Source organism: Coccinella septempunctata, chromosome 3, assembly GCF_907165205.1.
Source record: "Coccinella septempunctata chromosome 3, icCocSept1.1, whole genome shotgun sequence".
Taxonomy (NCBI): domain Eukaryota; kingdom Metazoa; phylum Arthropoda; class Insecta; order Coleoptera; family Coccinellidae; genus Coccinella; species Coccinella septempunctata.
In genome coordinates, this window is record NC_058191.1 from 43,108,706 (window position 1) to 43,127,778 (window position 19,073).

A 19,073-nucleotide genomic window follows, 5' to 3' on the forward strand; every position below is an offset into this window, starting at 1 on the left:
TTCTCAAAACTGAGCCATCTATAGTTTCAATGAACTCCAGTATTTGGGAAGGCTTCCAAGAGGAAGCCTAATACTTTCTCATCCAAAGCGTTGTGACTAACAATGGTAACTCAGTTTCTGATGAACACCTTCGGGTAGCTTTCCGCGTCTTTTCCCTGTAATTTTTTCTCGTAGAGTAGTCGGTAATGTCGAATAGTAATCTCCGGTTATTATTCTACTCTTATCTAAAAAATCAATCATGATTATTCCACGGCAATCCCAAAAAACTTTTCCAGCAGATTTTTGGACACGAAACTTCTTAGGTCATGGAGAACCAGAGTGTCGCCATTCCATTCATTGTTGCTTTGTTTCTGGATCTTAGAAATGTACCCAAGACTCATCCATAGTAACAATTCGGTTTGAGAAGTCTACATATACTTCATTCACTTTTATTTTAGCAGTCGGTTGGCCATGGAAATTTGACACATTTCACTCTGTATAGTACGAAAATGTGGGGTTATGAAGCTTGTCAAAACATTTTTGGGTTTTAAATCAACGCTATGTTGCCCGTTCTACGAAAAGTTTCTGTTATTACGTATTTTATCACAATGTCGAATCTCTTCGGAAAATATGTGACGAACATAATTGAAGTTTATACAAACTGATTGAAGGCATACCAAACCTAGTTATTTGAATGGAAAATACAAGAGATCAGTAAATCATAATATGCACTAGCTTGAGGAGAGTTAATGTTCGTTATCTTCTTTGGCTTACATCATTTGTAGATTTCAAAAATAATAACTCGAGGATGAAATGCATATGATGCAGTGGTTGGGAATGGGTATCTCCCGAAGGAATTAACAGATAATTACAAGAATGTTAAATTCTTCAACAAAAATCATCTTGCATCAATGAAAGTAAAAGGAATTGAAGGAAGTTTCAAGTTAAGATGAACTTCAACTTCGAACAAAAATTTCACATGGATAAACAAGTAACAGGGCAACTTGCGCGTATTTGTGGCTATTCATCTTAATACATTGATGTAATAATATTAATTATAGGTATTTATTAGTACCTTAAGACATTTACATTGTATAGGACAAGTCAAATGAAAAATAGAAAAATCCATTTCAGGGAACATATTCTCCGATGACATTTATCGAAAATCAAAAGTAAACTTTTCGCATTAATTCACTCAAAAATAAAATTCTCAAATGCCACCACTTTTTTGGGTCTCCCAATAGAAGGAAATTCTTTGTTATCCTCTTCATTCACAATCTTTCTGATTGTGGAAATATCCAGCTGAAATATATGTCGTTTAGATAAAGATGAAACATTTTATAAATTCTCTTACATTGAAAATGTTCGCTACCGTCTGACGTACTGTGGATTTTAGAATATCAGGGTATAACTCTTTGAATGAGCGGACCTGAATTCTAAATAGCACTTCCTGAAACCCTGTCTCTTTTTCAATCACTTTCGGCATTTTCGTAATAAAAATTGATATTAGTTGTGGCAACGGCGTTATGACATTAACGACATTTCATGAGTGCCAACCTAACTTCGTTCTAGTTACAAAAACTTGAGAAAATTATTTCATGGCCAACCGACTGCTAAAATAAATTTGAATGAAGTATAGTTTTCAAATCGAGCACAGATCGAACGCGATGCTTCTACCCTTGCACTCTTTTGGTCAACATTCAAACGTTTGGGGATCCATTTTGCAGCAATTTTTCTCATGTCCAAATAGACGTAAACTACATGATGAATGCGATCGTATGAAATACTCAGGGCTTCATATATCCGTTTAAGCCCAATTCGACGGTCTGATAAAATCATGTCATGAACTGCATCGATATTTTCAGGAACTGACACAGAAACTGTCCTTCCCCATCGGTCATCATCTTGAATGGAAAATTTACCTCTTTTGAAGCTAAGCTAAGTAGATATCAATACGTCCTCGTTGTTATTCCGAAGACCCATTCCTGGAAGATTACCCCCCGGTTTCATAAAGCTCGATCGGGAATCAACGCTTGATTGACAGATAAACGTCAATTTGTTTTCAATCAATAATTCAGTCATAAGAATTCGGAATTCAATTCTCGAATCAAATTATGATCTATATACATCTTATCAATGATTCTAAATTGCTTCTTGTTCAATATATGTAGGAATGTAAAAGTTTAAGCGATTTCGTTTTTGAAATCCAGTGACTGTCAAATCGTTGATCGGGCAGTGAGTTTTATGAAACCCGCTTTACGTCTAGTATTTCTCTTCTCTGAAAACTCTTACTTAAAGGTGCATTCTTCTATTTCACAGAAAGTTTCCTTGCCAATGAAAGGAGTTGGAGCTTATTCCTTCCTAGGAAGTGTCTTAGCCTGTATCCGAATGTCCAGGAACTCACCTTGTTGTTTTTGCGTTTCGTTGATTTTTCTTCAGCACTCGCATGTTAGTCGATGACATGGAGTTCAACACTTCGATAGTAGCTTGACAATCAGAATGGATCACATTCTTTTCAGGTTTTTGTCTACACATCTTATTTCTGCCTGAAAGTCTCGATGACATCAAGATTACGTCAAAAAGGGTTCGGATTTGAGTTTAAGGCGGAAGTTGAAGGGAAAAACGGATAGTTTGCACCATATTTACGAGATCTGCTTTGAAAGGTGGAGGCCTTTTGCTCCACAACTGTTTGGGATCTCACATCGGAAATATTTTTATGCATTTGTCTCAGTTTAATCGTCAATTACCAACACGCCTCCATGGGAAATACATATCCGATTTTAATGATCAAGAACCATGACGAATTGAACTTAATGACCACAACCGAAAAAAAAATTCCGTGCCCGGTAAAAAAGTCGAACATCACGATAATTATCGTTAGACGATGGCGCTACGTTCGTTCGGAGGTGCATTTCCGGCGCGTCTGAATCTATTTTCGAAATTTAATCGTCGCTCGTTGTTCGGGATGGTATATAACGCGGTTAATTACGGGTTCGGTTGAAATGGCCACTTAATGGCGGGTAATCGGTCCGAAAAACGATCGTCTTAGCGATAGTTTTCGCCGGGCCATTGATCGCTGACGGTACGCGGGCTAACCGGCCATTATGCGGACGTCGCAGTGGCTTATGGAAGACGCTCTTAAGACTGAAGGATTTCCGGACCGTCTATCTACATGATAACAAAATCCTAGGAAACGTCTCCAGCCAAATATTGGATTGCACCTCTCTTGTTGAAGTTCTCAACAGTTTTCACTGTTTTCGAAGATGAAATGAACGTTTCACCCTTCACAATTGAGAAAACACAAGCACAAAAGACGGATACATTTGAAGAAAAACTGAAAATCTCCTCCAAAAGGACAATGACTCTACTAATTGCCATCACGATGTCGTTACAATCGAAATCAGAATCCCAAATTCTATTCTATCCCTATGTCTCATCACAATACATCGAAAACTAGATTGTCATAGGAATCTGAAAGTTTTGAAACTTTCTCACGAGCCTGCACAGCCAAAATGTAAAAACGGCAGAAAGTGTACGCTGGCTCTTAACTCGTATCGAGTCAAATCAACAGAAAATACTGATTAAATAGTACTTTCGTTCGAAAAAGCCGTTATCACAGTTAGAGATGTTTCAGAACAAAGGAACAACGTCTAAACACTCTTCGAAAATTGTGGAACCTTGTTTATTCACTTAGATTTGACATGTTTCGGCCTTCGCCATTCTCAAAAACCAAAAAGATCTAAAAAATATAAACTACAGTAAAAAACAGTAAGTTGCCTGGACAATGAGATGTTCAATATTTATCATAGAAACTGGAACTTACAAATTAGCTCCACTAATTCATACAACAACACAAAAGTCATCAATTTAAGTCATTAAGAATCATCCAAGCGAGCCAAATGTTTGAATTTTCCGAAAAATATTCAAATTTTCAGGTCAAGAGTCAACATCAGTTCATAAAGAATTCATGTTGAATTTTACTGTGTGATGTTGAATGATTAAAGAAGAAGAAAAGAACGGACCATTCTGTGTTTTATTGTTTGGGTTGACGTTGTCATTGTCACGTCTACCTTTTCGTTCTAGAAATTTCTTTATGAACTGATGTTGACTCTTGACCTGAACCTTTGAATATTTTTTTGGAAATTTAAACATTTGGCTCGCTTGGATGATTCTTTATGACTTGACTTGATGACTTCTGTGTTGTTGTATGAATTAGTGGAGCTAATTTGTAAGTTCCAGTTTCTATAATAAATATTGAACATCTCATTGTCCAGGCAACTCACCGTTTTTTACTGTAGTAAATACTTTTTGGTTCTTTTTGGTTTTTGAGAATGGCGAAGGCCGAAACATGCCAAATCTAAGTGAATAAACAAGGTTCCACAATTTTCGAAGAGTGTTTAGACGTTGTTACTTTGTTCTGTTTAACGATAACTCTTTGGTATGGGATTTTACGAGTTAGAGATGTTTCTCCTGCAGATTTACCGATTCTAACCTTCAACTGACCCGCATTCAACAGCTCAATAATCGGAATAAAGGACCGGGTCGACCCCCGATACGAGGACTCGGAAACGACCCCAAGGAAGAGCGATAATAATCGCCGTTCTTTTGTACCTCGACGTCCGAGTGGCGTTAACGCGGCCCTACACGACGTCGTTAGGGCCGTTTCACGCCGCAGTTTCGCAATCGGACGATCGTAAAAACGACCGACGACCGATCGGGGCTAAATACGAAAATACACCGGACCGTCTAGACCGGACTCGCCGGATATTCGTGGCGTGACGACCGAATTTATTTTTAGCGATGGCGGCCGGCGATCAGCTGTTCTTCGGGTCGTCGGAGATCGATTTAACCGCGTACTGACCCCGCGGCGTTTCGAAACGGACGGTTCGCGGAAAATTCGACGCACGACGCGAGGAGAGATATTCGGAACCATTGCACCGAAGAATTCGTTCCCAGAAATCCAAACCTGCTGATAAATTGGCTGGTGAAAGTTATGGGATACATAAAAACACTGCACATTCTACACAAAACGTCCCATCAACCAATCAACTAGTCTTGAGGTTTTTTTTGTGTCAGTCGACGCTATTGCTGAGGATTACAAAATCTCCAAAACACCAAAATTACCCGTATTACAGGTATAGTCTGGAGATCCAACTTTACGTCTAAAAAAACATATTAAAACACAATAAAATGATTTTCAAGAATACCGAGGCCAAAAACAATATTCAATGAATAGGATCGATGTTGAAACACCCCACTCTGTGATCACTGCTAACCTAACTTCCTACAAAACTGACGTTTACCTGACTGCGATCGTCAAGAGCTCGTAATTTTCTATGATCATAGATGTCTGTCAGGAAAAAAATTAATTTAGAGAAACGTCAAAATTCTCACCTTTTAATTGAGGGGACTTCGTGGCCGACCTATGCGGCATTTACTCAAAGGGCGCTTTTCCTACTTCGTCGAAAAAAAAAAAAGCTTTCTGTTCCCGCGAATTCCCGTAAATTTTTCAGGGCGGACTTAACCTGTCCGCATGCTAATGAAAGTCTCGTTTCGGACGTTGCCGGAGCGGGTTTTTCCGGACCGTCCAAAGAAAACTTCCGACCGCTTTTTCGAGTAATTTACGTCCGGGGACGGCGCCTAATCCTCGGTTAAACCCTTTCGCCCCTCCGGGGGGATCGGCGTCTCTTAAAAAACGCCCTTGCATAATCGGGAACTCTGGGCTTGGCCACTTCGGACGTAACGCCGATGGCGTCGTTGAATTCGGGAGTTTGAATAGGGGATTGTCCCCAATTTGGATTATCACAGCATACGCAAGTTTAAACTGAATAATTACGAGTTTCATTTGTGAATTTTTCAAATGCACCGCGGAAACTTTTCGAATATGAGGTTTTGAAATTTATATCGCTTCGTTTTTAGTTTATGATTTGGCAACAGCGCCTACTAGAAAATAAAAAAAAACAATAGCTTGTTTATAAAAAAACAGCTGTTGATTTACAGCCATCATAAGGCACGTACTCACCAGCGAGCTTCAACAGCAACCGGCCATGAAAATCCCATAAAATTTTACGACCTCCTCATTCGTCGCAGACTTCATAGACAGCCATCTTTGTCGATCTCATCAAGATGGTGTATTTGTTGTCCTTTATTATCAACGCATATGTCAGTCGATGTTTCCAACTTGTGCAATTGAAATGAAACGCTTTAAATTTTAAATACCCATTTTTATTTTTCATTTTTAAGTACTTGAAATAATTTTTTTTTTGGGAAACGGTTGAAATGGTTATTTCGAAATGTAACGTTTCAAAGTTATTTAATAAAAAATCATTTTCGTCAAAAGGAGTATTCCCTATTTGTCAAATATCAGGGAAATAGCAGATATCAAGTCGAAATAGCAGTTTTCGGAACTTTTTGGCAAGCATTTTTGGATCTTGAAAAATGAGGGTCGGTGAATTCAGTTCTAGTTACAAAAACTTAAGTGTCCATGATCAACCGTCTGCTTTCATGAAAGCGAAAGGGCTATATATACGCCGACGTTCAATTTGTCGCGTGAAGACGGCCGACAAAACATTCACGCGCCCATCGATGAACGCACGACGCCGCAGGGACGCCGGCGGCGCGTTGTTCGAGGCGTGCCAACCTAATGAACAGTTTCAGCGTTTCAGTTCATAAACATACAAATTTCTGGTTGATTACGTTATCGCGGACCGTTTTGCATGACGGTCGTATTAGCGGAATAATTGCCCTATTAGTTGTTTAACTTTTCTGCTTTCGTTATCGCCACGGTTGCCGAGTCCATCTCGGATGCAAATTGACGCCTTCATTTGCGGATATTAGAGGTAGGTCGTCGTTTATTCGAACGAACGTGTCAAGTTCACGGTGATAAGGGGAAACGTCAGCCGAAGCGTGATCGACTCGTTGAGTTTTTTTTTTTCGAGGAGGTTCGTTGATTTCGTTTATGATAGAAGAGTACTTATTCGGGTATTGAAAGAAGTGTCTTTAGCAGTAGTCTCCATCGTTGGATACTACTTTTTTTTCCGTATCGAAAAAATGCCTCGTCTCACGAGGCGATCCATGTTGGAAACTAATTTTCGTTTTTTGCGAAACAAGTTAGCAGGTGACTTATACCAACTTGCAGAAATTGATAACTAGAAGAGTTGCTCTTCCAGAATATGTATCACATTTAGATCTACGATAATTTTTCTGAAAAATACGCGACTCGAAAGTTGACCTCCGAAAAAATCCCAAAAAGTTGGGTTTTGTTAAAACTTCCTCAAGACCGAACGGTTACGCCGAGATGATGAAATTCGCAGATTTATAACTAGAAGAGTTGCTCCTTCAGAAAATGTATCACATTCAGATCTACGATAAGTTTCCTGGAAGATAAATTCCTCAAAAGATGACCTTGGAAAAATTCCCAAAAAGTTGGGTTCAGTTAAAAATTCGTCAAGACCGAACGGTTGCTCCGAGATGGATAAAATTCTCAGATTCATTACTAGAAGAGTTGCTCTTTCAGAATATGTATCACATTTCCATCTATGGTTCCTGACAAATTTTTTAAAGTCGTTTGGCAGACAGTTGTCGAGCTGCACAATTTTTTTATTTTCTAATTTGCTTCTTGTAAAATTATCCACGTTTTCTTACGGCATCCTTCGCAATATGCTATAAGTGCGTTCTTTATTTATTCCTCTCGATCCTAGACTGCTGAAATCGGTGAGTGGGCACACGGATATCAACCAGAAATTACGACGTTATCAAGGAAGAGACTATCGCATTCCGTTGTATCCATCCACACGGTGAATTCTCATATTTTCCCCGTCGTAATGATGAATGCTCCCGATTTGCATTGTAAATAAAGCGTTCCCCCCGGTCTCGAATTAATAAGAAGCTCGTAACTTTTGAGTTAATTGGGCAATTCCTCCGCTTAAGTACGGTGTGCGTCGTTATTAATACGCTATGCAAATTTAATCAATGGAAAGGGCTTTTTTTACGTGAGAAATGATGCTCTTAGATGGAGATTGCTCGATTTCGATGCCCGTATAAAATTTCATCGAGTTTCGCTCCGCCGACAGGGGGCCTTTTGTTTTTGATCGAATTGGATTTTTACGGGGATGAGTTATGGATATTCGCGTCAGTTGGGATATACTAGGAGATAGATTTTATCTTTTTTTCTTCCTACGACTCCGTGAAAGCGTTGTATTCGGCGCTAAATCGACCAGTAAACCTAACCTCGACACGCACGATTCCGCGAACAGCTGTTCGACTAGATTCTTTGTTTCTGCGAAGGTCCTCCGGTCTGGAAGTCGCGGTCGGACCGTCGTCGACCATCTACCCATATCCATCGATCGAGAGAGAGTGAGAAGGAGCGACGGGGGGTTCGGTTTTTGGGGGAGACCGGGGGGACCAGCAGACGGCTGAATTTCGCGTTTGCAAGGTCGGTCGGATCTCCGCGGAGACGTTTAGAATTTTTTTTTCTGCGACCGATACCGAGACATCTGCCAGAGACAAAGGGAACGTCCTAGAGGAGTCTTGTAGTAATTGGAATGATCATCTGCTAGTCAGCTGCCGTGTGATGTGATCGTCAGATGTTGCAGGATGGGGCCGATGCGAAAGAACTTGATTGATTGATTGTTAGATTGGCCATTCGGTTGAGCTTCCTCGTTATTTTAATCGAAGGAAGTGGTCAGTGCTGAAATTAAACGGTTAAATAGACTTTCCGAGCCCATGAAATCTCAGTTATTCGAGATACCGAACTGTAATTCATAATCTAGACAACCCGATGGACCGAAAACCAAATTTTCGTTGAAATCCGAGATATAGTTCATTCAAAAATCGATGACATCCTAGTATGCTTTGAAAGTGCAGCCGCAGCTTAATATCTGGTCGTGAAAGATTCGTAATACTTTCCGCAGTTTCAACCAAAGAAACTAAATAAAAGTTAAAGGCCCTAAGGAACACAAAAAGCCCTTCCGCAACTACCTGTTTCCACCTCACCCCTTCTAAATCCGTGGATGACGTTTCGATTAAGATGGCAAATGATAATTGTTTCAATATTTTAGTCATCTGCGGGCATATTCGAATCTTTCCCTAATAGGGAATACTCCTTCTGACGAAAATGATGTATTTTTCATGAAATATCTTTCAAACGTCACATTTTGAAATAACCATTTCAACTTTCTCCCAGAAAAATTATTTTAGGTACTTAAAAATGAAAAATAAAATTGGATATTTAAAATTTAAAGCGTTTCGTTTCTATTGCACAAGTTGGCAACATCGACTGAAATATGCGTTGATAATGAAAGAAAACAAATACACTATCTTGATGAGATACAGAGACAAAGATGGCTGTCTATGAAGTCTAGGACGAACGAGGAAGGTCGTAAAATTTTATGGGATTTTTATGGCCAGTTGCAGTTGAGGCTCGGCAGTAAGTACGCGCCTGTAGATCAACAGCTGGTTATTTAAAAACAAGCCATTGTTTTCTTTATTTCCTAGTAGGCGCTGTTGCCAAATCGTGAACTAGAAACGAAGCGATTTAAATTTCAAAACCTCATATTCGAAGAATGATTTCGAATAGTTTCCGAGGTGCATTTGAAAAAATCATGAATGAAACTAATAATTATTCAGTTTAAACTTGCATATTCAGTGATAACACAAATCGAGGAGAATTCCCCAGTTCCAAGGCCAACCGACTGCATTTACCAAAGCGAACGGACCATATTCATCGAAGTGGGAACGGGACCACCCAAGGTTCTGTTCGAGAGCCCGTTTTTTTTTCTCAGAAACGGCGGTGGCATGGCACCCTTTAACCACCCTCGATCATGAACAATTTCTCCGCCCTTCCGAACGTTGTACCCGCTCGAATAACGACCCCGAAGCTCGGAAAAAGTGGGAAATTCAAATCGGCCCGTCGTCGTGAGGGCGGTGCGACAAAAACGCTTAATTAATTAGCGCGTTCGGCCGTTAGCTGCGTTTTATCGCCGCCATTAACAACTCACTCACCTTGCTGAGTTTCTCGCCCTCGTGATGCGGCAACAGCGACCTGAGCGACTGGAAGCCGTTGTTGATGCTCTGCATCCTCCTGCGCTCGTTGCTGTTCGCTATCTCCCTGCGGATCCTCTTCTCCGCCTCCATGGAGGGCGTCGGAGGCTCGCCTCCTTTATTTATCCGGCTGAAAGAAACAGAGAAGCGACATTAGATAGATTGTTAAGGTAGTTGAATGCCAACAAGTATACAGAGTCAGAGTTACATCTTAAGAGTGGTCTACACAGTTTTAGTGGTCAGTTCAAAAAGAGGAAATGAATATCTTAGTTCGGAAACCACTAATTTTTATGGGGTTTTCATAATAATTCAATTCAATCAGTTAGTCACCTCGGAAAGTCAGAAATTTTTTTGTTCGTCCAACCAAAAAAAAATTAAAATTCTTTTTTTATTATAGAACAAAGATTCATTCACGTTATTAACTTTCCGAGGTGCAATTATCTCTTCTGTGAATTTCCACATGAGAAAATTTCTCGAAAAGTATCGCCATTGGCTACAATTCGTATCCCGGTGAAATTGAAAACTATTGTAATATTCGTAACTTCTACTGATAGTTCGAGTGTTCTGGCAACACCGCGCATTCTGTTAGTCTTTTCCCATTTACGCCTTATACGTATGGACCCTTCTCCAAAACACTGAAATAACCGCGACAAAATCCTCAATCATCCTTACGACATCCCTACGCCGCAACGTGCACGTCAAGAATCATCAGCCGGCACGCATCGGACGTCAGGACAAGCAACAATACAAATACCCGCATAAAGTCATCAATCAACCCTCGTGTGCCCTCATTACCGGGTCCCCCTTAATTGCGACTTCTACTCTGCCGCTGACGTTCCGATTGCCGCTCGGAGTTTCCACCGACAAAAGAAGAACGAAATTCGGCAAATTGCCGACGGTGGGGTGGCTCCCTGCCTCCGGCCCCATCAAGGTCGCCGTATCAAGGTATAAGCGCGCGGCAGCGCACGCACTTTTGCGCGAATCCCGGATCCCCATCCGGAGCGTTATCTTTGGAGGGGTCCGGGGTTGGCGATGTCCTTGAATGTCGTACGGAAGAAAGCCGAGAATTCTCCACTTGGTGGTAGGGGGATATTTGGATTCGAGGGAGGAAAGCGCTGACCGGTTAGTAATACTGATTAGGGGTTGACAAGACAAGAATTCTCGTCTTGACAAACTTCTTGACTTGTCTCGAGAAAAGGTCAAAGAATTTGAGAAAATCTTCTCTTGACGTTTTCTTGACATTAAATTGTGCCTTGATCGTGAAATTTCTTGATTATTATTACCAAGAAAATATAGAAAGAAGGCTCAATAGTATATCGAATATACTCGTCTACCTTTGGTTACAGAGACTATATACCTCCCACAGTGGCGACATAGGCTGTCTCATTTTCTATTGGTTGATCCGCCATGTTTTGTCGGACGTCAAAATAACTGGTATTTGCATAGAATTTCCAACCTATGTCATTATTTCTATGATAATTTGTCTACGTCCTCGACAAAACATGGCGGATTTTTGACAGTTTTATGACTCGTTGTCGCCACTGTGGGGGTATATAGTCACTGTACCTTTGGTATCTCCACACGCCACGTCAGACAAGCCCGCATTAAGTATCATTTACCTAATCAGGCAGTGCAATTTAAATGATAACGTTTTGGAACAAAAGTTGAAGATATTTTGAATTATCTTCTTTTTAACTTTACCTATTATTATTGTCTATTGATACGCCACTGCCAACCGACCCAGTTCTGTCGATTGAACTTGACTTTGCCACCTTCTACGTCATCACCCTTCCAATTTGCTTTGAACAGAATTGCAACTTCTCTCTAAACCTACTCTTGATTATCACAAAGTGGTAGTCTTATTTTACCATAAGTCACATTGACTGTTCAGTAAACAGAACGTCTACCGAGCCATTTGGCTCTGAGTCTGACTCAGAATATTCACTAGCAAGAAATAGAGAGTAAGTTTTAGTAAAAATATGAAATGATGAGTGAAACTTACGCGAATCCCACTTATAAGAGTGAAAATGATAAATCTGAATCTGAAATCGAAGCTGCGATAGCAGCAGCATTGGTATTAACCAATGTAAGTTAGTGGTAGGTACTAGTGGCAATACTGAAGGTAAGTAATTCTGCTATTCTATCGAAATTAAGGTGGTTGCATTTATTTCCGTGAGCAATACATCGCATTGGTACTTAATACCGACTTTAGATGGAGGACCATCGACGCTAAACTCACTTTAGTGTATTGCTTGTCTTCGACGAATTACGAATCGTCACATCCACATTTGAAGGACCAGAGATTACCAACTCGGGGGATATTTCATATCCAGAGTCCGAGCCTCCGTTTTCGTCCGTCGAAGCGACAAGTCACGCCGACAAACATATGAAAAAAATTACGTAAGCGAGGCAGACCCAGTTCCACTAACACATCAAGTATGCCACACATCCCAATCGCTTATCTCGTGAACGTGATAAGGACGGAACCAGCGAACGGGCGACTGTTCGAATTAGTCACGAAACTCGATGTCATTGAAACGCGGGCGATATCGACGAAAGAAAACAATTTTCTCCATAATGAGCTTATCTCTTGGGTTTTCAATGAATAGCGTCTACAGTGAACATATTGAATGGATTTCGATAACCCATATCCATTCAGTTTTTTCGATTTCGTTATCAGGTGAAGATCCTACAACTCACGATGAATGCCTTTTGGATTTTTGGTACACAAGAGTCCCTTGAAATTTTACCACTCTGCGTAGATACGAATAGAAAAAGTCCGGTGTAGATCTTCGAAACTACTTGGGAGTGAGCCTTTACGAAACTCTAGACGGTATTCTTCCAGGCCTAATCTTTCAATGCGTCCAATTTGAAACATGATTTTTTTTTATTTATTTGCGACACCCTATAGAACCCCACATACGTCTTTTCCTCTCCTTCGCTTCGTAAACGACTTGATTTGTCCCCCCCTTAGGCGATCCATATCGAATTTATTCATTCGACTACGCCCCACGAAAAAAAAACTACTCAGCATATCAAATTTGTAGGAATTCCTCCATTATTCAAAGAGAGAGGCCCACTCGAAAAAAAACCCTCTGTCCCTCGCTCGTCGACGCCGTTCGATTTAATTACGGTCCTTTCGAGGAATTGTTGATATTCACCCTTCGTATACTCGCGAATGGAATTGTTGTTTGATCATTATTCAACATCAAAATTGCATTTGCGTCCGTAATGAGATGAGAGAAAACGCCTACGCGAAAAGGGTGGAAAAAATGCCCTCTCCACTGTATCGCCACCGCGGGTTTGTTCGTCGTCTCGTAATTAGCATTATAATAATGGAATGTACGGCTGTAATTAAGCGAGAGACTGTTGAACTGGACGCTCGAGAGGGAAAATTAGTTTACTAAGAAGGATGCTCGTTGTGGAGAGTTTTCAGAAAAGTAGTACGAAACGAGTATATTTAAGTGAAAAAATGAATGGAACCTAGATCGCTCTGGATCTTGAAATTCCAGGGGCAAGACTTTTTTCTGGAAATTAGAGTTTTCTTCGATAAATGAGAGTATGTATCTTGAAAATGAGTGTCATTTTTTCGGAATTCCTTGAGATTTTTCGGGTATAAGCGTCTGTTTCTCGAAAAAAAAAAAAGCACTTTTCCGGAAACGAGTGGCATTTTCCGCAAACAAGTGCATGTCCTCGGAAATCAGAGCAAGACTTTTCGAAAATGAGTGCCATTTTAAGAAGAAGGTGCAGTTATTTGGAAAGGAGTGCACTTTTCCGGAGAACAGTGTATATAATATAAAGTTATTTTAGAGATGTATTTTCGGAAATCAGTGCAATTTTTTCGCATAAGTGCAACTTTTTGGGAACGTTTTTTCTAGAAAAGTGCACGTTTTTGGAAATAAACGCACTTTTCTGGAAACGAGTGCACTTGCATTCCGTCAAAATACAACTTTTTGCGATCGACCTTCTTATTTTTTGGAAAATACTGCAGATTTTTGAAAATGAGTGCACGTTTTCGGAAACGAGTGCACTTACAATTTTCTGAAAGAAAGTGCATGTGATCGGAAAAAACTTCTTGGAAATTGATGGTTTTTGGGGCACGTATATCATTTTAAAAATGAGAGTGTTTTAGTGCACGTTTCTGGAAACAAGAGTTTTTTGGAAAAGTGCCGGTTTTGGAAAAGTGTAGTTCTTGGAAGAGTGCAGTTTTTGAAAGAGTGAAGTTCAAGGAAAAGTGCCGTTTTTGGAAGAATGCAGTTTTTGAAAGAGTGCAGTTTTTGAAAGAGTGCAGTTTTTGGAAAAGTGCAATTTTTCGAAAGAGTGCAGTTTTTGGTAAAGTGCAATTTTTTGAAAGAGTGCAGTTTTTGGGAAAGAGTGCAGTTTTTGAAAAAGTGCAGTTTTTGGAAAAGTGCAATTTTCGAAAGAGTGCAGTTTTTTGGAAAAGTGCAGTTTTTGAAAGAGTGCAGTTTTTGAAAGAGTGCAGTTTTTGGAAGAGTGCAATTTTCGAAAATAAGTGTATAATTTTCCTGAACATTCTTAGAAATGAGTGCACGTTTTTCAAAATGGCTGAACTTCTTCTAAGAACATGTTCCCGTTTCTTCGGAAACCGGTGTGAGTGATCTCTTCAGTCCCAATTAAAGTTTTGTTTGTATTTTTACCCGTATAAGAAGATGACGCAATATCTCATTCATCCAACGACGGGAAAACTCCTTCGGCATGCCGGGGTGATTACGACCGGCGAAAAATCACCACAGTCGGCCTTGCGATTCCAGTGAATTACGATTCTATCCGTCCGTTCTGTTACGGCTGTAACCTTGTCCGGCCTCGCAGACCGTAATTTCTAATGTTAATGTCGGGTAATTACTTCATTTCTCCTTTGGATCCGCGCGCCCGACCCGCGGCGCTGCAAATCTGCTATGCGCCATTCGATGGAAGACTTATCGCCGTGGTCGTTATTATTTTTTTCTCCTTCTTAACTATCTCAAGAACGTTCTTTACGCGAACCTTGGCACGGTAAACTAAAAAATTATCGGAAATTTATCGACCTGCTGCTATGACGGTGCGCCCAGGATTTGTAACCCACGACTCTTGCCATTATAACCAGCGTTTAACTAAATGAACTATCAACAGGGTGTTTTCAAAGATGAGACTTTTATGGACAGAAGGTAGAAGGTATCAAAATAAGTCATTTTACCAAAAATTGTCTACATAAAATACTCAAGATGGCTGAGCAACAACCCCTAGAATTTTTTATTTATTTGATGACGAAACAAAACAATATTGCTGGACAATGGTTCAGTACAGCCGAGTCTATCTGATAAGTTGCATCAGGTCAGGTCATCATTGTTATATCTTGCGATTGGGGTGAAATCAGTGTAGAAAATCAAGACAGTTTATTGAAGGTGCTCAATATGTCGTATTAGGATCTGTTTCAGTAATCATTCTTGAATTTTTCCTTTGTCATTTTGAAAGTTTTGTATCTTCTGATAACTTTGAATAACCCTGTATAATACAATTGAATATGATATTTAAGAAATAATACGTATTTTCACAATTGTGGACGAAGTACGTATTCTTTTGACATATAATGACTATTATTCACATAGTTCAGTAAACGTCGTACTCGTGAATAATGTCCATGATAATAGACTCGTTAAAAAATAAATAATAGACGAAAAATATAATTCCTCACTGGAATATTCGTTCAGTACATATCCCGCATCACAGTTACGTCGAAAATAACACGCCAAGATAACGAACACTTTCAATTTTCGTATCTAGATCTCGCCGCGTCGTTTGTACCCGTCAAAATCAATAGTACGATATTAAGGTGACAGATTGATAATAATGGATAAACAATTTGTACGGTCCGTGTCCCGTGCCGCGTTACGTGAATATCAGAAATATATAATTATCTCTAATGCAGCCTTATTAAATACCGGCGCCCAGATAAGAGGCAGGTGATTATTATGTAAAGTGAGCATTGTTAGTAGTACATGATTGTTATTGGCGTTTACGTTCGAGATGTACGTAAACGTGGTAGCGGATACTGAAAAAAATAATCGAGGACGGGTTTTTTCTCTTGATGGAATCAATCGAGTTGTTTCCGTTTCTTATTCTCTAGTAAAATATTGTTTTTATCGACCCTATTCTGTGAGGAGACCTCAGCGGTTGACAAATTCATCAGACTTTTCGATCGTGTAAGTCTCGAACGGGAGATAAAAACGCGAATCAGTGAACGCGTATGATTCACATCGTAAATACCGACTGCAATTCAGCGTAAATCGCATATCTCATGGCATGTTGTCGCCCCGACTCTAGAACTACAACATAATTAACCCTGCGTTAGTCGCGCCCTCTTTTAGATCGTATTCACTCGCGTGGTCTACAAGTGTAGACCATATTATTTATTTTAACTTTAAATATTACGTTGATATATTTCAAAGATTATCTATGATGATATCGTTTATTTGACCACTTGTTATTCATATAATTGAAACTTTGTGATAAAATAATGCTTCTCTTTGAGAGGAAATCGAGAAAACTTCAATGTCTCAGATTTCAACATTTTTTCGTTCGAATAGGTATGGTCTACAATCGTAGACCACGCGAGTAATGTAGGGTTAATATAAATGACGTCAACGACCATATACGGTCGTTAGAAATTCGACCTATTTTATATCTTAGACTTAACATCTGTCGACGAACGCCGTTCGAGAGGGGATAAAATTAAATGGAATGTTCCGAATCAAATCGAGCATTATCTCAGTTCGCGATTCTGTTCCTCATTGTCGCCGAGCTAAGAAGGCAATCAAGCTCGAAGAACCGACAGATGCTGCATATCGGAATCCCAAGAATTCATACTCGTTGCTTCGAGAGGAGCACTACCAGTAGTGTCACCGTTACATCGTTACAGGATACAAGAACACGAACGTCGGACTTTCAAATTAAACAAAGGTTCGTTAGGACTTCGACTATTTCTCTTGACAGTCGACTCAATATTCTTGGAAATCGCTCAAGATCCGCTGTCGAAGTTTCGTTTTTCCAAATGATTTAATTCTTGTCCCCTGTCCCAGCGGTAGGAAAATTTAATACGCCTAATTTGTCCACGCCGTAATTATCCAGATAACGATCGCCCTTTTTGTGTTTTAATGGCCAGGATAATAGACTTTGATACTAGATAGAACCTGTCGTCCATACTATATTGCGTTTTCGAGATAATCGAGATACTGGTTGTATTAAATCGCTGCGCGTAATTATAGGCCGATCGTTAAATCGTCGTTTTGTCGATAGAAAATGCGATTTTTCGTTCTCGAGTCGGGGTAGTTGTATGCGAGGATAATACGAGAATCTCAAGGTCAAACAACAGATGAAAACAAAGGTCAACAACGTCAATAAGTGCTAGTTGACGGAAAAAAGCCCAAGCCTGGGTTATTTGGACTACCACACATTTGAACTACTACCCATTAGAATAATCAGATCTACCTTTCAAGTAAACTTTTTCGATAATACCATAAAAACATTTAGACTGTCGTTGGTAAAGAATAAAACTTTGAAGGAGTAGTTATTACGGATTTCTTCCAGCGTTTCACTTGTTTCTATATCCTCTGGGTAGACGTCTAGAGCTGAGGCGAAATTGATCCGGATTTTTCCGATATCTAGATCCGGGTGTCGTTTGTTGGACCGGAGGCCTTTCTAAACGAGGTGCCTGACCGATTAGGAGAGCGCGGTAAGAGAACAGACGCCGAGAATAATGGAAAAGACACGACAACGGTCTCGGCTCGCCGAGATATTTATCGCCACAAAGATAAGCCGCCAATTAAGATACTTAATTGGACCTGTATGTCATTCCGAAACGTTGCTTACCTGAACGATCCGCAACGGATCGTGATCTGCGAACGGAGGACGCGAACTACCTACCGTAGCTTCGGATTCCGCCGAAATCTGAGGCTGGGCGAGGTTTTTTCGCGGAACGGTAAACTTCTACGAATTCCGGTAGAAAATCGCGCAAACTGCGTCTTCGGTCCTTGGAACTGCTGGCATAGGTGCACTAGGTAAAAGGTGTGGTAGAACATTTTCCTCCACGAACATCGAATAAGGTTATCTTTGTCTTTTTCTATGATTTTGACTTTCACCAATTGTTGTTTATGCGCCTGTCGATGGTCTATCGAACTGAATTGTCACAGACATAGACTTTTATGATCACAGAAAACAGGGAGCGGCGAAGATCCGAATAAGAACGGTTCCTGAACATAGAAGAATGGCCATAGATGGAGTTGTGAAATATCAGATATTATTGATCATAAAGAAGGAATCTTTTAAAAATTTTGGGAAAAGTATGAACAATAAATAATTATTGTCGTCGGATTTGAGGACCCCTAAACATGATCGTTTCCATTCGACCCGCCTAATATATCGGACGGAAAATACCAGACATTTTAACACTCGATAACAGATGTAAATTGGACGCCGCGCGACGTAGTGAATTTTTCATGGACGACCGTCCAGATTATAGGTGTGAACCAGCAGACTGCAGCAAAGGGGAAGTCGTGGAGAAATTATAGGGGAAACAAACGGCGTTGATGACGTGTTATTAGGGAAACTGGAGGTGGTGCCACGGTAGATCACTGGATCCTACTACATCGAACGGAAACGACCACGCAAATGCATAAAATTATACACGAACCAGTCCGATTGATTTAGCCCATTCATCATTTATAGGATACGTGCTTACCGCAAGTGCTCCAAGGGAAAGTTTATGTAGCACAGCAGGTTGAATGAAGAAAACGAATTACCTGAGGGTTGTCCGGCTTTCCACTGCCCATTCGTTTGTATGAACATGATTTTTCACCGATAGTACGAAAAACTTTTTTCTAGAATCAAATAAATCAACAAAAACTTCGAATGACACATCTGAAGTAAGCTTCACACATAGACATAGAGACATATATCTATGGCTTCACATGAAATCACAGACAAATGAGAACATAGAAATTGGGATGAGGAGTGTTCGGAAACTTCTATCGATGCGTTACCACGTTCCTAATAACTTA

The 19,073-nt window shown here is 40.1% G+C and overlaps 1 protein-coding gene across 2 annotated transcripts in view; it reads right to left on the reverse strand.

Annotated features, from left to right (window-relative positions):
* The window catches only part of LOC123309046 (transcription factor AP-4), an 82,938-nt gene that overhangs the window by 61,152 nt on the left and 2,713 nt on the right, over positions 1 to 19,073 (reverse strand). For both annotated transcript variants that reach the window (XM_044891891.1, XM_044891890.1), the window contains exon 2: positions 9,982 to 10,150. In XM_044891891.1, the coding sequence (XP_044747826.1) occupies positions 9,982 to 10,150 (169 nt within the window). The remainder of the gene's footprint in view (positions 1 to 9,981; positions 10,151 to 19,073) is intronic.